At 38.6% G+C, this 24,762-nt stretch overlaps 1 protein-coding gene across 1 annotated transcript; it reads left to right on the forward strand.

The window, feature by feature from the left end:
• The first annotated feature begins 12,559 nt into the window (after positions 1–12,559).
• On the forward strand, positions 12,560–12,775 carry LOC105724756 (ubiquinol-cytochrome c reductase complex assembly factor 6-like). The gene has a single exon (XM_064367438.1). It carries the CDS (start codon positions 12,560–12,562, stop codon positions 12,773–12,775), a length of 216 nt encoding a protein of 71 aa, XP_064223508.1.
• Positions 12,776–24,762: the final 11,987 nt, after the last annotated feature.

Here is a 24,762-nt window from a genome sequence, read left to right on the forward strand (position 1 = left end):
GGTAGCCTTTTTTGGAATAATAGTGTCCCTATGGTATGAGGAAGTGCTCATTAATATTTTGACTATTTAAAAAAGATTAAGTGAAATCCTTTGGAAACTTGTGAATGATAATATTATTACAAACAGATCTTGTGTGGAAACCCATGATATCTGAAGCAGAGAATTATGTCAGCAGCATTCTTAAAGATACTTCAGTTTTCCCCACCCACAGTGAGGGGTGGGGAGGATGGGGAAGGATAACACTGGGAGAAATGCCTGATGTAGGTGATGGGGAGATGGAGACAGTAAACCACCATGGCATGTGGGTACCTATGCAACAATCCTGCAAGATCTGCACATGTACCCCAGAACATAAAGTACAATAAAATATATATATATATTTTTATATATAAATAAAATATATATAAATAAAACATATATATTTTATTGTACTTTAATAATAAATTTATTTATATATTTAATATATATATATTTAAATATAGATATTATTTATTATATATTTATATATAATATATATTTATTTATAAATATATATATTTTAAATATATGTAAAATATATTAATAAATATATAAATAAATATATATAAATACATATTTTTTATTATACTTTAGGTTCTGGGGTACAGAATATATTTTTTTTATTGTACTTTTTATATATATTATATATATCATGTAGAAAATCATATGTAAATTCAAAATACTATTGGGTTGCTGATATGGAGATTTTCTTTTTTATCATTTAGATCCATATCAGATTTTAGCCACGCTTGGCAACAAATAAACTCTATTTCTCAAAAAAGAAAAAAAAGATATTTCTGTTTTATTGTTATTTAAAATTATTTGTTAATTGACTGTAAAGAAGATACTTTGGAAGCATGCTCTGTAATATAAGAAAGGAAATGATTCTAGATTGTAACACCAGCAATTAATGAAATTGTTCTTTGGGGAGAGCTCAATGTATACTTTCAAATATGTTAAAAATTATACATGATCCTTCAAGTATTCTTTTAGAACAAACCTCAGAGTTAAGCCATTCACTTGATATTGTAACTTGAGATAAGTCTCTGGGCCTTGAGACAATGCCTGTACTTCTTCCCTCCCTCCTCCAAGCCCCACCAATTATTAGTCTTCCCAACACTACATCGCTTGGTCACAAGTGCAATGAGTGACTGAAAGCTGCTGGATGTTTTTCCAGAGTAATGTGATTTCATAGAGAACATTTAATTCCCTGCACAATAGAATAGAAAGTAAAGAAAGTCATCCTATGCCAGATTCAAAAAGACTAACTATTCATCATGTTTTATGATGCCCATGACAGCAGCTGCCTTTTACAGCTGCAGTGCAGGGTGAGAGAAAATATGCTCCTGAGAATGACAAGAGGAGATGAGGGAGGTATTTACTCTAGGAAATCCTTCTAAATGAAATAACCAAACCAAACAGGAAAACAATAAAACTCAAAATGACCTGGTTGTTCCCAGAAAAGGCAAGCAAATAAAGGACAAAGCCTCCAGTGAATCCCAAGGGCTCTGATTTGAGAACATAATGAGGGACAAGGCCTCAGGCAAGCAGAGAAGGCTGCTGCTCCCTTGAAAGAGTCCAAGGCATGCCTGCTGTTGCCCTGGGCCTCAGAGGGAGGTAGTGCTTGGTGGGCCAGAGGAATCCAAAGTTCACCTCAGCTCCACAAATTAAAGCATTCGTATTTATCAACCCAAGGCAATCAGGTTCAGGGCTTCTAGCACTTCTTAACCAGTTTAAGACGTAGGTTTAAAAAGCAATATGTCATTTAAACTCTTGTGCTAGGGGTCTTATAGAGGCTTCACTGAGACTCCAAGACCCAAAATTCTGTTTTACACCATCAGCAAATCCTACCCTGTGCACAGTATAAGTGTTGCTGAGATAACATGACATACGCATTTCTAAATAACCTCAAGATTTACAAAATGACACTTAAAAACAACAAGACTTGTGTGGAATATGGAGTTAGGGCAACCCACTTCATACCTATGGAAATTTGTACCTGGGGAACTATTGATAACAATAATTGGAATCTTGAGAGATATTTGGACAATCCAAACAGGCAGCTCAGAGGGGCTAGAGAATGCCCCAGGTAATACTAAACTGCCCTCCATCCTACGAGTGGAAATCCACCTAGGAGGTGTGAGACAATGCTGGTGGAACTAGAACATGCACACAGGAGGAATGCAACCTACCCAAGACTGGGGAAGTCCCACTCTGGGGAGAAACATCTGGGTACAGATACTTGTGCTTCATTTCCTTCACATAGGGTTATAAAATCTGCTTATGCCTCAGACAGCTGAAGGTTTTCTTCTTTCCTACTGAAGGTTATAATTCTTATATATTTTTTTCAGACAAAGTCCTGCACTGTCGCCGGGGCTGGAGTATAATGGCACAATCTCGGTTCATTGCAACCTCCGCCTCCTGGGTTCAAGGGATTCTCTTGCCTCAACCTCCCAAGTAGCTGGGATTACAAACACACACCCACCACCACACCCGGCTAATTTTTTGTATCTTTAGTAGAGATGGGGGTTTCACCATGTTGCCCAGGCAGGTCTTGAACTCCTGACTTCATGATCCGCCCACCTCAGCCTCCCAAAGTGCTGGGATTACAGGCGTGAGGCACTGTGCTCAACCTGAAGGTTATAATTGTTTTGCCATTCTGTTATTCATGTTACAGAGAATGGTGCTGCATAGGATAACGCCCTAACTTTGTGTTCCTTATTTCTCCTCTAATCCAGTTACTTCCCTGAGTGGAGCAGGGAGTGGAGATCTGGGTATATCACAGAACCACAAGACACAAACAGTGATCCTAAAATGCACTGACATTTCCCTGTTTGAATAGCTGGTAGCAAGGTGATAGCCAAACTTTGGGGAACCAATCTGAAGGTGGATGTAGGCAGATGTGGATGTAGCTCCACGGAGGGGTTTTATAACTTTAGAATGTCTCATGCAAAGCAAGTACAGGCTGTCCAAGTACAATGAACTTTTCTACATCTTGGGCTTTACTGAGAATGAGGGTGGCACAGTGGGCAGTAAGGTGAGAAAAAATGAGGCTACATTGTCATGGGAGCCTGGAGAAAAAAGTGTTAAAAGAAACACCAACTGTGTTTAATGCTGTTGAAAGGTCAAGTAACCAGAAATTCCTGGATCTGGCAACTTGAAAAACATTGTTTTGCTAATCAAAAGCAGTCACCCTAGAAGGATGGACACAGCCTGAGTGGAGTGAACGGGGAGAAGAATGTTGTGTGGACATGCAGAGACTTTAAACCAGGGATCTGTAAAGGGCCAGATAGTAAACATTTTAGACTTTGCAAGCCTTGCAGTCTCTGTCTACAACTACTCAGTTCTGCTACGTGAAAGCAGCCACAGACTACAGCTGGCCTTTGAACAATGCAGAGGTTAGGGGTACTGATCCCCTGGACAATCAAAAATCTGCCTATAACTTGTGACTCCCCAAAAATGTAACTACTGAAAGCCTACCATTGACTGGAAACCTTACCAGTAATATAGTCAATTAACATGCATTTCATGTATGTATTATATACTGTATTCTTACAATAAAGTAAGCTAGAGAAAAGAAAATATTTATTAAGAAAATCATAAGGAAGGGAAAATATATTTTCTCTTCATTAAAGTGGAAGTAGATCATCCTAAAGGTCATCATCCTCATTATCTTCACATTGAGTAGGCTGAAGAGGAGGAGGGGTTAGTTTTGCTGTCTCTCAGGCGTGGCAGAGGTGAAGGAGGTAAAAGGGGATGCAGGAGAGATTTATTGTAAAAAACTACATAAAAGTGGGCCTGTTCAGTTAGTCCAAACTCATGGGTTGTTCAAGGGCCAAGTGAATATATTTAATATAAGAAAATGGGCATATCTGTGTTCCATAACACTTTATTTATGGACAATAAAGTTTGAATTTCATATACTTTTCACATAACAAAATATTTTTAAAATTTTTTCTCCAACAAACGTAAAAACCATTCTTAATTCTTGGGTTGTACAAAAATACGTAGTAAACCAGATTTGGACTGTGGGCCATAATATGCCAACCCCTGCAATAGAACCCTCTCTGGAAAAGATTTTCTGTGCATGGTATTGAATAGATGGCATAAAATCCATAGATCAAAGGGAATGCAAGTTCCTTAAAGAGAAATATTTTCTGTCTTATTTTCTAGTTTAGGTAATCTTCTAACACAGGTCTTAGCACATAAGTGCTTAATAAATCTGTGCTAAGTAAATGAATTAATTTTAATGTAGATCTGACTGCTAAATCAGTCCACTGCATTCACTGTATTCCACTGCCACACAGGCACATTGATAGGCCAAAGCTGAGCCTACACGAGTTCTCAGCAGCTAATATAAGAATAACTCGTCTGTGTGCCATGAGTCCTTCACTGCTTCTGGGACTGGAGACAGATAGCTGTCTGCAAAGCTGGGTGTCTGCTTATTTGGCCTTGCTCTGAATCCCCAATGCAGACATCTGGTTGTGCACTCAGACCTGAACCCTGCAAACTCACCTGAGACTATGTGCCCTATTTGAAAACAGCCCTGATTGAGTAAAATTCCCCAGCTCAATTCTAATGTCAATTTTCTTTTAGTGAAGAATTTTTTCCTTAACAGAATGATAAGGCCCAGCCAAGAAGACAGTAACACACACACACACACACACACACACACACACACACACACACACACTGCTATATATATAATATGCATATATAAACATAATACATATACATATATATACACATACACACACACATACCTCTCGCTATAATATGCATATACATACATAATACATATATGTACACGTATACAAACACACAGTTTTTTTTCTGTTTTGTTTTCTCTGTCATTTCCCTTGCTCCCTTTAGAAGCCTGCTATCTTCTCACAAACAGCTTCTGAGCTGCCTTACCTGATAAGCCTATGAATGGGTAAGCCCTTTCAGACTTCTCCAGTATCTCTGGCAGCTATGCTGGCTGAGGGAACAGATAACCCTGGGTTTGAGGAATGACAGAATTTTTCTTGATCCACTAGCTGACTTACCAAGCGCTCTGCTACATATAGATCTAGAGTCTGTGTTTTCAAAGATCTCATGGGAAACAGAGCTAAGGGTAGGCACTGTCAGCATAGAATTTCCTCCACAAAATGATTCAAGGAACAAATGCTCATGCGACATTTTCCCTTCTCTGAACTCACATCACTGACAATGTAAGCCACTTGGAACTGAATCACACACTGTACTGTGGAATTAAAGCCCTCTGCCCATCTTTTCAGTCTTATCACTCCTGGGACAGACTTACTCATCTCCCACAGCCTACATTTGAGTTACACTGAATTTTCCGCCATTTTGGAACAATGCATTTTCCTTCATTTCATTCACTTGCTCATTTTGCAGCCTATTGTCTACCCCTCTCCTGACCACTGCTCTCCAACCCTCATCTCTTGAAGTCCTACTCATCCTTAAGTCTTTACTAGCATTTTCTTTCCTCCAAGAAGAGTTCGCACATCCGCACGGAGGCACTTACATTTCCAAGTCCTACTATTCATTTGACTTTGTTTCCTCCTCCACTGCAATATCTGCCTCATGCAGCGGGTTTCAACAGAGAGAGCATGTGCTCTAGAGTTAGAGAGACCTGGTTCAAATCTTACCTCTGCCACTTACTCACAAAGTCAGTTAAGTTCTCTGATCTGTTTGCTAATAGATAAAATACCTCAATGTTTCCAAGTTTGCTTGAGCAGCAAATGAGATGATGAGTGAAAAGCACCTGGCATGGGTAATTTTTTTTTAAAAAAAGACAGTTACTAGTTGCCTCCTTCACCCCACCCCATTCTAAAAAGATGACTTTATCTTCACAACTTCAATATTTACTCCTACTCAAGTATTTTCTGTAAGAGATCTGGTCTGTTTTTTCAAGAGGAAAGTGATTAACCCAAGTTCCTAGAGCCAACTGCTCAGGTTAAACAAAAACAGAATCAGAGAATTACAGAGTAGAAAGAATTCTAAGAAGGAATCTGGTAGAATTAGGAATTTTCAAACAACTCAGTGTTTGCCATCTGATAGTCACAGGTTTCTGTCTCCATATGGACCCAATCTAATGGAATCATTGAGCAATATCTGGTGCTAACACTCCAAGCCCGCAAATTGCTTTGGTGAAAGGTCCTACTCTCTAATCCATCTCCCTTCAATGGACTGACTTTACCTATAATCATGGCAGCACTCTCTTGGTTTCTAAGTAAGAAGGAATTCTTGAAAGAAATAATTAGAAAGTTATTCACCTCAAATGGCTGTCCTTACATTTTTATATTACCAAGTTGTTGATATTTCTGATCTCATCTTTAATTCTCTCATGGCTTTAAATATCTTATTTCAAGATGGTGCTAATGGAAAAAGCACAGATTCTTCCTTTATACAAAATGGGAAATTTAGTCGTAACAGTGAAAACAGTGTGGCAATGTTGCCAATGATCTCTTCACAATGGCCCAGAAAATACATAAGCCCCTCACTGGCTGGCCAGTTGAGTCCCTGGTCAAAGGGCAGGCTCAAGTGTGGCCTGTGGCCATCTCATTCACAGGGCAGATCTGGCCTCCATCAGATTGATCTGGAATAACAATAGAAATGAAGTGCTTAGAGTAGGATATTTTCAATTTGAAGTGAAAGAGAAATAAGGGCAGGCAGAGCAAGGCAAGAGTTGACAGGCCCATGTGTTTAAAAAAATGCTCTCAACAAAGGAGATTTACCCAAGAATATCACATTGAAAAATCGAATTTCCTCAGGCAAAGCAAACTGTATGCCAGTAAAGGTCAGTTATTCCTCCTAGATCACAGTTATTGCAACCACCTATTTGTTTTAAGGTGAGTTTCTTATTGTTTGTGTTTACAGATCCTGGTCTACCTTATGTAGGTAGACTACCAAAGAAAAGGAAATAAGCAGGAACATCATTTTTCTATTCCATGCCTGGGAATATTAAATGGTACTTGGCTATTTAAATATGCTATTTGGACTGAATTCAAAGTGCATTATCCCATATATCAGTTGATGTTGAAACACTTAGCCAAATGCTTAATGCCTAGAAAAACTGTATTGGACCTTAATAGCGGTGTTTTAAAAATAGGTAATGTCAGGATTTTTTTCACTAGCTCTTGAGTTAACTCTTTGTCATCCAGCATGTGAATCAAGCCTAAAATTGTCCCTGGTTATAGAAGAATCACTGAAAGGTGGGGAAGAAATGCTGCTTAGGTTTCCTGAAGAGTTTAGATCTTTTAATAAACTAACAAAAGGCTAAGGGACAACCCACAAGTTGGGATGACTGAGATAACTAAAGAGCACTCCTTGATGGAAATCCTAAAATGGCAAATAACCCTCAGCTCCAGGAGTGCTATGGTGCTTGGCTAGGAACATCCAGGGAACTGGTGTCTTCTCAGAATAATCCTTTCCAGTTAGAAGCCAACTAACCAATGGGCTTCTAGAGCACACAAACCCAGGTCGGATGCTGTCAGATAATTGGTAAGAGGCCAGGTTAATAACTAAAGCATCATACATTCACCATATCAGATTCTAAAATAGTGGCTTTACATACCTCTTACCATTTAACCCTCATAACACTTCTGCAAAGTAGGAATTATTTTCTATATTTTACAAAGAGATGGAGGCTCAGAAGGGTAAGTAAATTGGCCTAAAGTGACATAGCTTGTTCAGTGGCAGAGGTGGAAGAGATTTGAAATTGCTTTGTAAAGTGTTTAGGCCCAAATACTCATCACCATATAGCCCTGACCCACAGGAAGTTAGAGACAGGGAAGTCATAGACACTAGGAGGGGTCAAGGAGGTCAAAATCAAGAGTGGAATCCACCGTTTATCATTTGGCCTTTAATGCAATAGCAGAAAGTTAAAAGGTGGAATCTGACCATTTGCATTGATTTTTCCATGCTTCTCATGTTTCCTTTCCCTGGATCCACATTCTGTGGTTTATAATACATGTTTCTGCCTCCTCTGATTGGTCCAGGGACCCTTCTAAATTCCCTTATCTGGAATGTTAATCTCCATCTTGCAAGTTCTCTTGGTCTCAGTGTATCATATACGACATATCCACTCCACCAACGCTAGTTGGAAACTTTAGCCTTCAGAGTAGCCTCCAACTTCTCTGACTTCCTTTCTCCTGCTGCCCCTTAGCGTCATCCCTCCAGCCCACTGGGACAAGGTTAAGACACATGCAGGAGGTCACAGCATTCCTAAACACTGTAAAGCTGTAGGCTAAGCAAAAATTTCAATTCTAATAAAACATTCTAATGACAAGGAACTCGAAAACCTCTCATCCCTTTTTCTTTGGTTCTGAAAGAAGCCATGACTCAGCCTGGTCAAACACCCATACAGATTCTATCTGTTAAATGACAAATGAAAAGAGCAAGGACCCTTTTCAGATATTCAGACTTAAGTGGAAATTTACACTGCTGGCCTACAGCCCATTGCTGATAAAACGTTTTCCCTTAGCCAGAAAATTCTGGCAACTCCTCCTTCTCGGGTTCTATTTGTAGATTCAGCAGATGCACCAATACCTTTCCTCTTCTCAGGGCCAACCTGTCAGTTACCTAACTCCCTCTGGTTTTCCTTGGATTCCACACTTTGCCTAGCAAGTGCTTAATTGCTGCTTTAATGCCAGTTTAATTCTCTCTCCATTATTCCCTGAACTCTGACAGCCCCATTGCATTTCTCCGCTTTAATGTTTAATGCGATGATGACTGTTGCTGATCAGGACTAAATTTTACCCTAGGATGCCCAGGGAATAAATGTTTTTATTAAGAGTACAAGAGAGGGAAAGCCATTCTGAAAAACAGAAAAGATTTCTGTGATGTTCCTCTGGAGACTCATTGAGCGGAGAGCAGAGCTGACTTGTGGTTGTTATTTGATCAGCTTAAGCTAATCTGTGTTGATGCCTCCTGCCAAGTCCTACCATTTGAGTGTGATTTCCCATCTACTAATACATAATGTATAGATCTGGATATAGGCAAATCAATTATCCTGCTCCTAAGAAGCAAAGACAAACTAATGGAAACGTTAGCCTAAGACTGCAGGAAAATTGCAGTATTGAATACCTAGATGTGTGTGTTTTATAAGTGTGTATGTTGGTGGGGAGTGAGCCGTCAAAGAGGAAGGAGGCAAGGAAAGGGGTTCAGAGAACAAAAAGTGGAAATGAGAGGCAAAATCACATCACCTGAGGCCACAATGACCTGCCTATTTTGTATGGAGGACATCTGATCATAAAAACAAAAATTCTTGTAAAACAATACCCAGACGATTCCAGGAAGCTTCGCTTTCTTGTGTTAAATTATCAGATGCAACAACATATGTATTTAGCTCTATTGAGCCAAACTAAGGATTGACATGAACATACACTGGAGAAATGATGAGTAACAGGGTGTCCTAGGGAAGATTGTCTCTGCCATGCTTGAATTCTTCAGTTTACAAGAAATCTGAAAACTGATGGCACAGATACAATGTCTTAATATCCATGGGGGGTTAGAGGATATGAAATTGAAATGGGTTGGGGGTACTCTTGAAAGCTGGCTGAAGGGTAATTGCATGTGTGTAAAGCTAGTTTAAATCCATCACTCTCCAAAGATTGATTTTTAAAAATTTAAAAACACATATTGTGCCCTTGCAGTTATTTGAACATAAAAATGTTACTGGATGGGTTACTTTTCAAAAAATACAGGCTTTCTAGGTGAACATAATCCATAATTTTATGATTTAAGACACTTGCGAGAAGCAAGTTTGCATATTATTAAGAATTCCTAGGACTGAACTCATACAGTGTGCTAACATACAGTAGGCACTTAAGAAATATTTAAATGGAAAAATAGATGAGTGAATGAATGAAAGGTATAATATGTATTCAGCTACAGCATTCCATAGGCATGTGGGTGTAGGCAGATAATACTTTAAAATATTTTAAAATTATAATAACATTTTTACAAACATATTTTAAATGTTTACGATAGCTTTCCAGTATTTGGTAGTGAATTTATCTGTCTCTGAATAAAGCAGAAACCAGATGAGAGCCCTATGTTTGTGAGTGGAATACAGAAACGACTTTGTGAACTTTTCATTTGGGAAGTTATAACACTTCCAGCTGATATGAGACTCAACACACCATTAAGAAAATGCAAGTGAAGCAGACATCAACTGACACAATAGGATCTGTGATACTGAGAGTGGAATTTGGACAGGTAAGGAAAATTCTAGATGGTTCAAAGGATACAGAAAAACATACTTGCTCTAAAACAAATACTGCATTTTGATGGTGACCTGTAAAGCTCAATGTCTTAAATTTTTGTCAGGCAGAATACTGCAATAATGGAAACACAAATGTGGAAATACATTTTTATGCTACCATTACAAAGAGCTCCCATGTATTGAATGCCCTGTGCTATGCACTTTGTATGACTCATTAAACACTCAAAACAACCTGAAGCTGAGTGTCACAATCTCTGTATTATAAATGAGAAAACTGATGTACAAAAGGCAAACTAGTTGTCAAAGGTAGCACAGCCATTGTGTGACAGAGTTGAGATTTGAACCCAAGTCTGATGCCAAACTCAGCTTTCAATCTCCATGAATACTGCCCTTTGTTTCTAGAACACATGAATACAGAAAATTAATGTTTTATTAGTTTTCACTAATCCATTTTAGTAACACACCTTCAGATTTACAGCATCTGTGTGAAGGTCCTATAAGGGATACTGGGGTTATGAAGGCAAATAAAGCGTAATCCCTGTCCTCAAGAAACTCATAATCTAAAACAAGAAATAGACATTGGCACCATGAAATGTAGCACAGAGGCCCAGTGGCTTTCCTGGTAATACAACTGAATGAGGAAGTAACTGCCTATGTAGAGAAGGTATCAAAATGATTTTTTTTCATTAAAGAACCATGAATATTCTTAACTGGCATAATCAATATTAAGAACTAAGGAAAACACAAATTTGCCCAGTGAGGTAAATTTCTAATTCTGTTTTTATGATTTGTTTCTGTGCAGAATCTTACACAACTTTCAAATGTTTTATCAACTATACTATGCCATATCAAAAATTAAACTGTAAGAAAAGACTCCTTTAAAACTGAGGCAAAAAAGCAAGAATACATTTAACAACACAATGATAATTATTGCCAACAATAAAATTCCACTACGTTACTTAACTAAATCAACACTTTAGGAAATACACACAGCATTCTTTATTATAAAGTTGACTCAGTTTTTATATAAAATAAAAAAGAGTGATTTTCAGCATGTCATTAAACTGTAGGCTAATGTATTTACAGATAAGCAATTAAAAAGCAAAAACAGGTCAAAGAACACTGAATAACTTATTGCAAGAGAAAATATGTTCATGATAGTGACCATGCAAAAAAACTTTATGTATACCTTAGTATCTAATAGTGACTCACGTGTATAATAAGAAAAGAATCAGCCAGGTGTAATGGGTCACTCCTGTAATCCCAGCACTTTGGGGGTCCAAGGCAGGTGGATACCTTGAGTCCAAGAGTTCAAGACTAGCCTGGGCAACATGGAGAAATCCGTCTCTACAAATATACAAAAATTAGCCAGGTGTGGTGGCACACCTCTGTGGTCGCAGCTACTTGAGAGGCTGAGGTGGGAGGATGGCTTGAACCTGGGAGGCTGAGGCTGCAGTGAGCTGAGATTATGCCACTGTACTCCATCCTGGGCTACAGAGAGACACCCCATTTCAAAAGAAAAAGAAAAATGTCTACAGGCAGTTCTACCAACACAGAGAAATTCTTACTGGGAAAAGAGCACTGTGAACCAAAATAATTCAGTTATAAAGATTTATTGTAACTATAAGAGAGATTTAACTCAAAGATATTTGCAGAGATGTAAATTTCAGCGAAGTTTTGTAGCCATACAGAACTTTTCTCTGGATTTTATAAAGAATCATTTTCCTTATTAAAGGCTATATATGAAGGCTAGACAAAGAATTCTTAGATAGGTACAAAAAGCATAATCTATCAAAGAAAAATTGATAAAAGAAAACTTTTACTTAATAACAATTGAGACTTTCTTTTTGAACAACACTGTTAAGAAAGTGAAAATAAAAGCCATAAACGGGAAATATTTGGAAAATATACATATCAGAAAATGGACTGATATCCAGAATATATAAAGAACTCTCACAACTTAATAATTAGAAACAACCCAATTAAAAATGGAAAAGATTTAGACACTTTATCAAAGAAGATAAATGAATAGCAAATAAGTAAATGGAAATATGCTGTATATCTTGTGATTTGTTGAACACCTACTCATACCTAATAATTTCATTAGTTGTTAGGAAAGTGCAAATTAAAACCACAATGAGATATTACTACACACCTGTTAGAAGGGCTACGTTAAAAAGACTGACCATGCTACATGTTGGTGAGGATGTAAAGCAACTGTATCTCTCACACACTGCTAATAAGAATGTAAAATACCCGTCTGCCCTTAGACCCGCTGCCCAGCACTCCTGCAGTTCATGCCCTCAGACTATGCCTGCAGGCATGCCCATGTCCACCCACCTGAAAATGCTCGCAGCCAGCCTCCTGGCCATGTGCGCAGGGACAGAAGTGGTGCACAGGTACTATCGACTGGACTTGCCCATACCTGAAATTTCACCAAAGCCTGGAGAACTCAAAACAGAGCTTTTGGAACTGAAAGAAAGAAAACACAAAACTCAAGTTTCTCACCAGAAGGAACTTAAATAACTATGCCAAGAATGCTGCGAATAATATCATAAGTCTTAAATATGTATTTCTTAACTTAATGCATCAAACTACTTGTCCTTAAGCACTTAGTCTAATGCTAACTGCAAGTGGAGATGCTCAGTGGACATTTAGCTGATACCTTGAAATTTAATCACGGTTTAACTGATATTTCTTGAAAACTGCCATCAGCTTCATGAATATGGTTTGGAAGATGTTTAGTCTTGAATATAATGTGAAATAGAATATTTGTAAGTCTACGATATGGGTTGTCTTTATTTCATATAAATTTTTTAAAAATCATCTAAAACTAAAAAAAGAAAATGTAAAATCATGCAACACTTTGGAAGACAGTTGGCAACTTCTTAAAAAGTTAAATATACACTCAGTACATGACCCAACTATTTCACTTCTAGGTAGTTACCTAAGGGAAATGAAAGCATATGTGTACACAAAAACTTCATGAATGTTCATAGTCGCTTTATTGGTATTAGCCAAAACTGGCAGGAAAATGCTTATTAACTTACAAATGAATAAAGTGTGGCATGTCTATACAATAGAATCCTACTTAAAAGCAAAAAGGAACAAATTATTGATGCATGCACCAAGGATGAAGCTCAAAAGCTGTATGCTAAGTGAAAGACGCCAGATTTAAAAAGAACATGCTATACATAGTGTTTATGTGACATTTTAGAAAAGACAAAACTATAGTTAAAGAAATGCACAAATAGTTGCCAAAGGCTTAAGAGTTGGGGGAGGTGGAGAAGATTAACTACAAAGGGACATGAAGGAAATGTTGTGGTTGATGGAACATTTTGATGTACATTTTGATTGTGGATGCAGTTATGCAACTGTATATTTTTGTCAAAATTCATAAAACTGTTTATCAAAAAGGATGAATCTTACAGTATACAAATTATTATTATTATTTCTTTTTTAGGGGGGTGGAGTCTCACTCTGTCACCCAGGCTGGAGTGCAGGGGCATGGTCTCGGCTCACTGTAACTTCTGCCTCTGGGTTCAAGCGATTTTCGTGCTTCAGCCTCCAGAGTAGCTGGGACTACAGGCATGCACCATCAGGCTAATTTTTGTATTTTTTTCCTTTTTTTTTATTTAGTAGAGATGGGGTTTCACCATGATGGCCAGGCTGGTCTATAGCTCGTGACATCAGGTGATACGCCCTCCTTGACCTTCTCCCAAAGTCCTGGGATTACAGGCATACACCACCACATACCCGGCCTCTTACTGTATACATATTAAACATCAATCAGCTTGACTTTAATAAAATAAAATACATGTTATATTTATCTGACTTACGTTTAAAGTTTAATAACAGAAAAGTATTTTATACAACCTGGATTCCAAATAGGATTGCCATATGTAGTAAACCAAATATTATCATTTATTCAATAGCAAAAACAAAATTGCTTCCTCAACTTATGAGTAAATGGTTTTATGTCTTTAAAAATAATTAATGATGAGATGCTAAATCTCAAAAATTCCTCCCCTGTAAAAGAATGCATACTAAGCTAAACGGAGGTTTTTCCATTATACGCCTTGGAGTTGATCATTCTCAGCTAATCTTTTGTCACCTTCAGAAAGCCCCAAGTTAAATACCTCTCTTAGGAATTGTAAAACATAGCAATCTGAACCAAGTGGATTCCACTAGTTACATTTCTGCCTTCTCAGAGTGAACAAAACATGGCAATTAGTGGGAGCACCCTTTATATAATTCTAATTTTAAGGATTATTTTAACCTACATGCATGACATGTTACCTCTGGTCTGTCTACAGAACACTCTAATGAGCAGAACTGAAAGAAGAGTCATGCTTTCAAGGGCGAACCTACTGAATAACTGCAGCAAATGCACACTTATGAAGACTGACATTCCCTAGTTGATTCCAGCTCACTGTGTGCAATCTGAAAACTAAGCAATTGGCTCTGACTGAGAAAGAATATAACTTCTCATTATTGTTTCTGAGCTTTCTGAAACAGAGTATCTGGCCTGGCACATGATAGATATACTTACTTCCCTCTGTTTATTTTCATCTCATTGTATGGAATATTTCCCATAGAGCACTCACAAGGGGGAATGCAGGAAGTTGCTTTAGGCACTAGCAGAATGGCCTAATCATTTAATTTTTTGCAGAGCTCATGGAAGGATTCACGTCAAGGGAAGAACTGCAGCTGCCCCTAGAGCAGCTGATACTTAGCATGGCACTAGAGTGACACATCCATACATCTTAATAAAGCACCATGCATTAATCTATTAGTAGGAACTCAAGGAAATACTCCAGTGGCCAAAACAGAGTGAGGCTGTGGTAAAGACTAACAAGATGAAAGAGCAAGAAGTATTACAAAGAAACTTAGTAATAATGTTTTCTCTCTTACTCACAAAGAATTCTCTATCTTCAAAATTGAGAAGAATGCTTTACTATAAAGGAATTATTGTTGGAAGAGTCATCTGGGTGTGGGGAATTGAAGGACAGGAAGCTGCCCAAGCAAGTCACATGTGTATTGAGGTTACTTGTCCCCACTGGTATACGGGAAATCAGTAGGAACTGCAACTACCAGCTCCTGGAATTTCAGTAACAGAAAAAAATAATGGAGAGGCAAAAAAAAAAAAAAATACCTAATTTTGTAAAACAGAAAAGCATTATGTAAGTCAAAAGTTGTGGAGGGGACAAATAGAGATGGTTGACCAGGTTCTTTGAGGTCTAGAGTCAAATCTGTTTACAAGCAATGGGGTAGGGTCAAGTGGACTGTAGTCAATAATGGTACTGCAGTGGGAACGTTGAACTTAGCATCAAAACAATTACATTTGATTTTTATTATATCACTTGCTAGCTGAGTGACCTTTGGCAAGTTCCTAAACTTCTCTGGAATGAAGTGAAACAATGAATATGAGTGTCTGGCACTAGCAAACACCAAGTAGAACTTCACTTGATTTGTGCATCTATTGTGGAGACGTCAATGCATGCAGTTCAGTTTCATGTGATGAACATTTATTTTTTCATTTACTATCACAAGCAGTTCATTGAAATAGCACTCATCAGTCAAGAGGTCAATACTTTTCCTGAGTAGGACCACTCAGGCAAGGTCATTCTTTCAGTTGACCCACTTAAATTCTTAATATACACTCCCTTCGCTTATGTGTACTTACTGGTAAATTACTTTGTAAGCATTCTTATATCTGTTCATGTGTGCATGCTCTGTCTACTCAATTAGGATTATTGACTTATTGAGCCAGAAGGCATTTTAGAGAACTAGGCCAAACTCTTCATTGTTCAAGTGGGAATATTGAGGTCCAGGGAAGTGCAATGACATGTCTCAAGTCATGTGTTGATTAGTGACTGAGTCAGTATCAGGATCCAGTTCTTTTGGCTTCCTAGTCAATGCTTCTCCCATATTCTCACTCCAAACTATTCTAAAAATAAGCATTTGAGGACAATAACAAGTTTGGCTGCTATTGTTGTTTATTCCTAGTGTTTAGCACACTTTTTTACAACCTAATAACCAAAGACATTCAAAACTTTCAACATTTATAAATTATTCTATTCAGTAATACCAGAAATATTTTCTAATGCTCAATTTGTTTGATAAATCACATTCTTTCTTCATGAGGTTAATAATACTATCACAGATACAGGTATCATTATGCTTTATAAAACAAGGTTAATAATACTATCAGAGATACAGGTATCGTTATGCTTTATAAAACACTTTCACATCTATTGTCATATTTGATCAGTTTAGAAACCTTGGGGAAAAATCAGAGTAGGCAGTCTTATTCTCATTTTACATTTAAAGAAATGAAAGTCCACAGAGGCTAAATAATTTTCACAGCTACTAACTGATGGAACTGGCATGCCAACTAACTCAGGTTTTCTGGTTTCATAACTCCACTGTTCTATGCTGCATCCCATTTACAGGTACACTTTTAATAAACTATTACCTTTGATTATCTGTATTGTATTGGTCAGATTCTTTAGTGTAAAAATGACTAAAACCCAATTAAAACAAGTTTAAAAAAAAAAAAAAGTCAAGGGCCAGGGAGGATTGGCAGAATGCAGAACTCACTGGCTTACGATCACTAAACCATAGGGAAGGCAACGATGCAGCAGCCTGAAGAACAGTCCTAATTCTAATCTTCACAGCTTTATCACCAGGACAAAGGGGACTTTTCCTTCCCAGTCGTGTTCGGAAATCATAAGGAACAATTATAATAGAGATCAGGGATCAACTCGTATCCTATGTTTACCTTTTTTAAACTTTATGGAGGTATGATTGACAGGTTAAAAAGCTGTATATATTTAATGTATACGACTCAATGAATTTGAGGATAAGTATAAACTGTGAAATTATCACCACCAACAAGGCCGTAAACATCCATCACCTCCCAAAGTTTCCTGCCATTTCCTTTATTATTATTTTATGTGTGTGTGTGCATCTGGTAAAAACACTTACATAAGCTCTACCTTCTTAGCAAATTTTAAGTCTACAATACAGTATCATTAGCTATAGGCATTATGCTATATAGTAGATTTCAAGAACTTATTTATCTTGCCAACAGGCAGGTGATGGTGAAAGGGTACAAAGCTTCAGTTATTTCTTAAAGTCTTAGACCAGTCATTTCAGCCAGAGTCTAGTATCAGAAAATTGAGAGCTGGAAACTAGGCAGAAAAAAAAATCAATACTTGTTTACTATTCTTATGCTCAGACAGCAATGGAACAACTGGCTATAAAACAAACAAACCAAAGAAATAAAATATCTAGTTTGTTGCATTTGCTGATTGCTTTCTCTTTATTTTTTCCTTTTCTTCTTATTTCTTTTTATATGAGACAGGGTCTCACTCTGTGCCCCAGGTCAGAGTGCAGTGGTGCGATCTCGGATCACTGCCCCCTTGAACTCCTGGGCTCAAGTGATCCTCCCGCCTCAACCTCCCGACATTTGCTGATTTCTAACAAATAAAATTTGCATTTATTAATATTCCCACCATGGCTGCTTTCAAGGTACCAACGTGACATCAATCAGCTCACAAGATTCCTAACAACATAGGAATTAGATCTTGTGGACCAGTAGGAATCAGTCTCATCACACCATGGCATTTAGCACTGATTTATCATACTCTGACCTAAGCAGATCAATAAATTCATCGAAGCCACCAGTTCACTGGCAGATGTACCTTTTCACCTCTAGAAAGGGGAAACAATTCAATTCAGCAAGCATTTATTTAGTGCCTACTAAATGGCAGGCATTGGGTTGTCAATATGACAATAAAAAGATATCTTCCCACCCTCAAAACTTTAAGGAAGATAGATCAACTCAAGAGTGAAGATAATGTGAGATGTACTATAACAGAAACATTAATTCATTGTTTCACAATTGTTTATAGGTCTCATACTAAGTTTAAGTGAGAAAACTAGACAAAAAAACAAACAAAAATAAAATTGAGTTATGATAAATTCTGTGAAACAAACAAAGAGGACTCAAATAGAGAATAACAGAAAGTAACCATTTAAAGTAAGTATATTTCCCAGACTTGAAATGTGCTACTGATTTGTTTTTAATTTAATTGTTTTAAAATTTTAATTTGCAATCCATTTCTTTTTAATTATTTATTTATTTTTGTTTTTGAGACAGGGCCTCACTCTGTCACCCAGGCTGGAGTGCAGTAATATAATCACTGCAGCCTTGACTTCCCAGGCTCGGGTGATCCTCCCACCTCAGCCTCTCAAGTAGCTACGACTGCAGGCATGCACCATTTTGTGTTTTGTTTGTTTGTTTGTTTGTTTGTTTGTAGAGACAGGGTTTTGCCATGTTGCCAGAACTGGTCTCAAACTCCTTGGGCTTGGCCGAGCACTGTGGCTCACGCCTGTAACCTCTGCACTTTGGGAGGCCAAGGTGGGTGAATCACCTGAGCTCAGGAGTTCAAGACCAGCCTGACCAATATGGTGAAACCCTGTCCCTACTAAAAATACAAAAATTACTGGGGCATGGTGGCATGCAACTGTAGTCCTAGCTACTTGAGAGGCTGAGACAGGAGAATTGCTTGAACCTGGGAGGCAGAGGTTGCGGTGAGCTGAGATTGTACCACTGCACTCCAACCTGAGTGACAAAGCAAGACTCCATCTCAAAAAAAAAAACCAAAAACTTCTTGGACTCAAGTGATCTGCTTGCCTCAGCCTCTCAAAATGTTGGGATTATAGGCATTAGCCAGTACGCCTACCCTGAAATCCGTCTATAAATTAATTTTATTATTATAGTTATTCATTATTATTTTTACTTCTTTTAAGTAAAAGCATACCTCTTCTGCTGCACTGTCAAATTTACACAATTACTTCTCTCATTTCTGTAAAGGACTTGTTTCTAATACCCAAATACAAGAACCATTAATTCAGAGAAGTAATGAACTAGATCCAATCAAACTATTAGCTCTCAAAAGAAGGAAGCTGAGCTGAGGAATGTAAGAGAGGTAAAGGGAGGACTCTTGGCCCATTCTTCTCTGTGGAAGTCTCTTCTACAAAAGCTCACCAGTGGTTGAGTTTAAGTGTGCTCAATGTTGTCTTTGCTTCATTCATGTATTAAATATTTTAAGAGCCCTTCCTCAATCATTCAGTGTTTATTTATTGAGCATTTGCTCTGTGTCAGGCATTTTTCTCAGCTGCTGAGGCTGCAGTATTAGGTCAAACAGATAATACCCATGGTCTCATGGAGTTTACTTAAAATGAACAAATAATGAAGAAAAATAAGATGGTGATAAGTGCTGTGCAGAATATTATATTAGAGTGATTTGATAAAGACAGTGATATGGTTTGGCTATGTCCCCACCCAAATCTTATCTTGAATTTCCATGCATTGTGGGAGGGGCCCAGTGGGAGGTAATTAAATCAGGGGGCAGGTTTTTCCTGTGCTTTTCTTGTGATAATAAGTCTCATGAGATCTGATGGTGAGATCCTATCATAAGGGGGAGTTTTCCTCCACAAGCTCTCTTTGCCCCTCGCCATCCACATAAAATGTGACTTGCTCCTCCTTGCCTTTCACCATGATTGTGAGGCCTCCCCAGCCATGTAGAACTGTAAGTCCAGTTAAACCTCTTTTGTAAATTGCCTGGTCTTGGGTATGTCTTTATCAGCAGTGTGAAAACAGACTAATACAGTAAATTGGTACCAGTAGAGTGGGGCACTGCTGAAAACATACCTGAAAATATGGAAGCAACTTTGGAACTGGGTAATAAACAGAGGTTGAAACAGTTCACAGGGCTGAGAAGAAGACAGGAAAATATGAGAGTTTGGAACTTCCTAGAGACTTGTTAAATGGCTTTGATCAAAAGCCTGATAGAGATATGGACAGTAAGGTCCAGGCTGAGGTGGTCTCAGATGAGATGAGAAACTTGTTGGGAACTGGCACAAACGTGACTCTTGTCATGTTTTAGCAAAGAGACTGGTGGCATTTTGCCCCTGCCCTAGAGATCTGTGGAACTTTGAACTTGAGAGAGACGATTTAGGGTGTCTGGCAGAAGAAATTTCTAAGCAGCAAAGCATTCAAGAGGTGACTTGGGTGCTATTAAAGGCATTCATTTTTATAAAGGAAACAGAAAATAAAAGTTTGGGAAATTTACAGCCTGACAATGTGATAGAAAAGGAAAACCCATTTTCTGAGGAGAAATTGAAGCCAGCAGCAGAAATTTGCATAAATAACAAGAAGCCAAATGTTAAGCCCCAGCACAATGGGGAAAATGTCTCTAGGGTATGTCTGAGGTCTTCACAGCAGCCCTTCCCATCACAGGCCCTGAAGCCTAGGAGAAAGTGGTTTCCTGGGCCAGGGCCAGGGTCTCCATGCAGTGTGCAGTCTATGGACTTTGTGCACCAGGTCCCAGCCACTCCAGCCATGACTAAAAGGGGCCAAGGCACAGCTTGGGCTGTTTCTTCAGATGGTGGAAGCCCCAAGCCTTGGCAGCTTCCATGTAGTGTTGAGCCTGTGGGTGCACAGAAATCATGAATTGAGGTTTGGGAACCTCTGCCTAGATTTCAGAAGATATATGGAAACACCTGGAAGCCCAGGCACAAGTTTTCTGCAGGGTCGGGGCCCTCATGGAGAACCTTTGCTAGGGCAGTGCAGAAGGGAAATGTGGGGTTGGAGCCTCCACACAGAGTCCCTACTGGGGCACTGTCTAGTGGAGCTGCGAGAAGAAGGCCACCATCCTCCAGACCCCAGAATGGTAGATCCACTGACAGCTTGCACTGTGCACCTGGAAAAGCCACAGACAATGCCAGCCTATGAGAGCAGCCAGGAGGAAAGCTGTACCCTGCAAAGTCACAGGGGCAGAGCTTTCCAAGACCATGGGAACCCACCTCTTGCATCAGTGTGACCTGAATATGAAACCTGGAGTCAAAGAAGATCATTTTGAAACTTTAAGATTTGACTGGCCTGCTGGATTTCCGACGTGCATGGAGCCTATAGTCCCTCTGCTTTGGCCAATGTCTCCCATTTGGAATGGCTGTATTTACCCAATGCCTGTACTCCCTGTATCTAGGAAGTAACTAACTTGCTTTGGATTTTACAGGCTCATAGGCAGAAGGGACTTGTCTTGTCTCTGATGAGACTTTGGACTGTGGACTTCTGAGTTAATGATGAAATGAGTTAAGGCTTTGGGGGAATATTGGGAAGGCATATTGGTTTTGAAACGTGAGGACATGAGATTTGTGAGGGCCAGGAGTAGAATGATATGGTTTGGCTGTGTCCCCACCCAAATCTCATCTTGAATTCTCATGTGTTGTCAGAAGGACCCAGTGGGAGAATCATGGGACCAGGTCTTTCCCGTGCTGTTCTCGTGACAGTAAGTAAGTCTCACAAGATCTGATGGTTATTATGAGGGGGAGTTTTCCTGCACAAGTTCTCTCTTTGCCTGCCACCATCCACATAAGATGTGACTTGCTCCTCCTTGCCTTCCACCATGATTGTGAGGCTTCCCCCACCACCGAGAACTGTAAGTCCAATTAAACTTCTTTCTTAGGTAAATTACCCAGTCTCAGGTATGTCTTTATCAGCACCAAAAATGGACTAACACAGAGTTTGGGGAATTCTTTAGATTGGGCAATGAGGAAGGACCTTTCTGTGCTAGTGACTTAAGATTTCAATAACAAGAAAGAACCATCAGTCCCAAAATCAAGATTGGAAAGAGAATATTCCAGAAAGACTGAATATTAATATGAAAATTCTAACTTAGTCTGGTAGGACTACATACATCTGTAGTCCCAGCTACACAGGAGGCTGAGGCAGGAGGACTGCTTGAACCCAGGAGTTTGAAGTTACATGAACTATGATCATGCTACTACACTCCAGCCTCAGCAACAGAGGGATACCCTATCTCTAAAGAAACTAAAAAATTAGAAATAAAAAAAAAAGAGAGTTATAATTGTGGAGAAAGAGGGCCCAGCGTGGATGAAGCATAGAGAAAGAGAAGAAAGTTAATAGGAGCTCAGATCAGAAGTAGGCAAGGGCAGATTGTATGGAGTACTGGTTTACAAAATTTGGTCCCCAAACCAGCAGCATGCACGTCACCTGGGAACTTGTTAGAAATGTAAATTTTCTACCTACATTCCATGTTTACCAAATCAGAAACTCTGGGGTGGGGCTCATCACTCTGGGTTTTAATAGACCGTCTGGTGACTATGATGCATGCACAAGCTTAAGAACCACTAGTATAAAATTTTATAGATCAAGACAGATAATTTGAATTTTAGTCTAAACTGTGGAGTCAAAGCCATTGATAGGTTCAAGTCATGGGGAGAGGATGTATGACATAACTAGATTTTTGTTTTTAAGAGTTTATCTACTTTGGAGAAAGTGGAATGTAGAGATGCAAGACTTGGAGCAGGGCAATGAGTCAAAAGGGTTTTTCAGGCTAGAAATTAGGGTATCTTAGATTAGGGTGCCAGGGATGGAGACAAAGAGAAATGGATAGATTAAGGATACATCTTGGGAATCCACAATATTCACTGAGTGGCAGGCAAAAGAAAGTTAGAGATCAAAGATAAGGTCCAGGTTTGGGTCCCAGGCAATACGGCACACTGTAATCTTATTAGGGAAAGTAAAGAAGACTGGAGAAGGAGGATATTTGGGGGTGAAATAAGTTCTCTTTCAGTCATGTTGTGTTTGACATGGCCAATAGATTTATATGGCTGTGTCAGTTAGGCAGTTTGATGGAAAAGTCAGGAGTCCCAAGAACATGTACCAACAAAAGTATGTTTTTGGATTCATCTGTACATAGACTGTATATTTCTTTTTTTTTTTTTTTTTTTTTTTTTTTTTTTTTTTTTTGAGACGGAGTCTCGCTCTTGTTACCCAGGCTGGAGTGCAATGGCGCGATCTCGGCTCACCGCAACCTCCGCCTCCTGGGTTCAGGCAATTCTCCTGCCTCAGCCTCCTGAGTAGCTGGGATTACAGGCACGCGCCACCGTGCCCAGCTAATTTTTTTGTATTAATAGAGACGGGGTTTCACAATGTTGACCAGGATGGTCTCGATCTCTCGACCTCGTGATCCACCCGCCTCGGCCTCCCAAAGTGCTGGGATTACAGGCTTGAGCCACCGCGCCCGGCCTAGACTGTATATTTCATCCAAACCCACGGGATGAGATGAGATCACCTGAGGAAGAGTATGTGAATAAAGAAGAAAAAAGCACCCAGAACAGAGCCCTGGAGCATCTAACTTTATTGATCTGACTGAGGGGCAGAACCATTGAAAAAAGTGCAATGTTTAAGATTAGGAAGAAACTAAACAAACTAAGTGTTTGGGGTCACGGAATCAAGTGGAAAGAATCTTTCAAAAAGAAAGTATCAGCTTTTTTGAAGGCTGCAGAGGAATCACTAATACAAGACAAAGAGATGGGCCCTCTTGGATCACTGGTAATCATAATGAGAGAAGTTTCCATGCAGTGAAATAAAACACTTAGAATGTGTTCAGAAGAGAATGTGAGGTAAGGAAGCAGAGAAAGCGAAAAATAAACAACTTGTGAAGGATGACAGAGAAATGGAAAGAAATTGGAAGGCCATTTGGGGTTAAGGCACTTTCTCGTCACCGTATAAGAGAGACAGTACAGACTCAGAGAGCTTTATCATACAAGAGAGAAGGAAGGCAGGGAGCAAATAATACCCCCAAATCCAACCAATCACAATTGTGATAAATACATAGAACAGAGTAGCATTCAACGAGTATCTACAGTGGGTAAGCAACTATGGAGATTTACAAAGAGTAATCAAAATGGAGAAAAATGAATGTCCATTTAGGTAATTAAAATAAAAGCCAGTGTGTGATAATTCTATAGCTTAGGTACAAAATTCTTTGGAATCAAAAAGAAGAAATGGATCTACTCTAGTTTGAACAGTTGCTAATCTTCAAGAAAACAGAGAAAAATTAACTTCTAATATATAGGGGCTCGTTCATTAGGGACTAGTTAAGGGAACAGTGAATCAGTAAAACTGGAAATATCACATTTCATTCCAATTACATTCCAGAGAATAACACCTAATATTATATAATCTCTGACTTTTAAAATAATGTTATATGTTTTATTCTTCATATTAATGGAAAATAGAAGGAGGTTGGGAGACCTACAAAGAAAGACAGAGACTGAGAAAATATGAGAGTAAAGTCTACAAGGAAGAATATACCTATTGAGCACTTATTAATCTATTACGTGTCAATGTTTGTTGTGATACTTTCACATCCATTGTCTCACCAAACCCTTGGTCAGCCTCAACTGGACAATTCCATTTTATTGGGAAACATTTATTCCTTGCACGGTCATTGTAGAGAAAATTACATATAATTTCTTCTAGGGATGTCTCTCAATAAATTTATATCCTCCCCAAACAAATGAATAACAACAAATTATTTTCCTTCTTTATATATTAATTAACTGGGCAAATTATTATTTGCAAGAATCTTAATCGGGGAAAAAAAAAGAGTTTTGTTTTTCTTTTTCAT

Source organism: Aotus nancymaae, unplaced genomic scaffold (assembly GCF_030222135.1).
Source record: "Aotus nancymaae isolate 86718 unplaced genomic scaffold, 86718_ANA_hifiasm-v0.15.2.pri h1tg000072l, whole genome shotgun sequence".
Lineage (NCBI taxonomy): Eukaryota > Metazoa > Chordata > Mammalia > Primates > Aotidae > Aotus > Aotus nancymaae.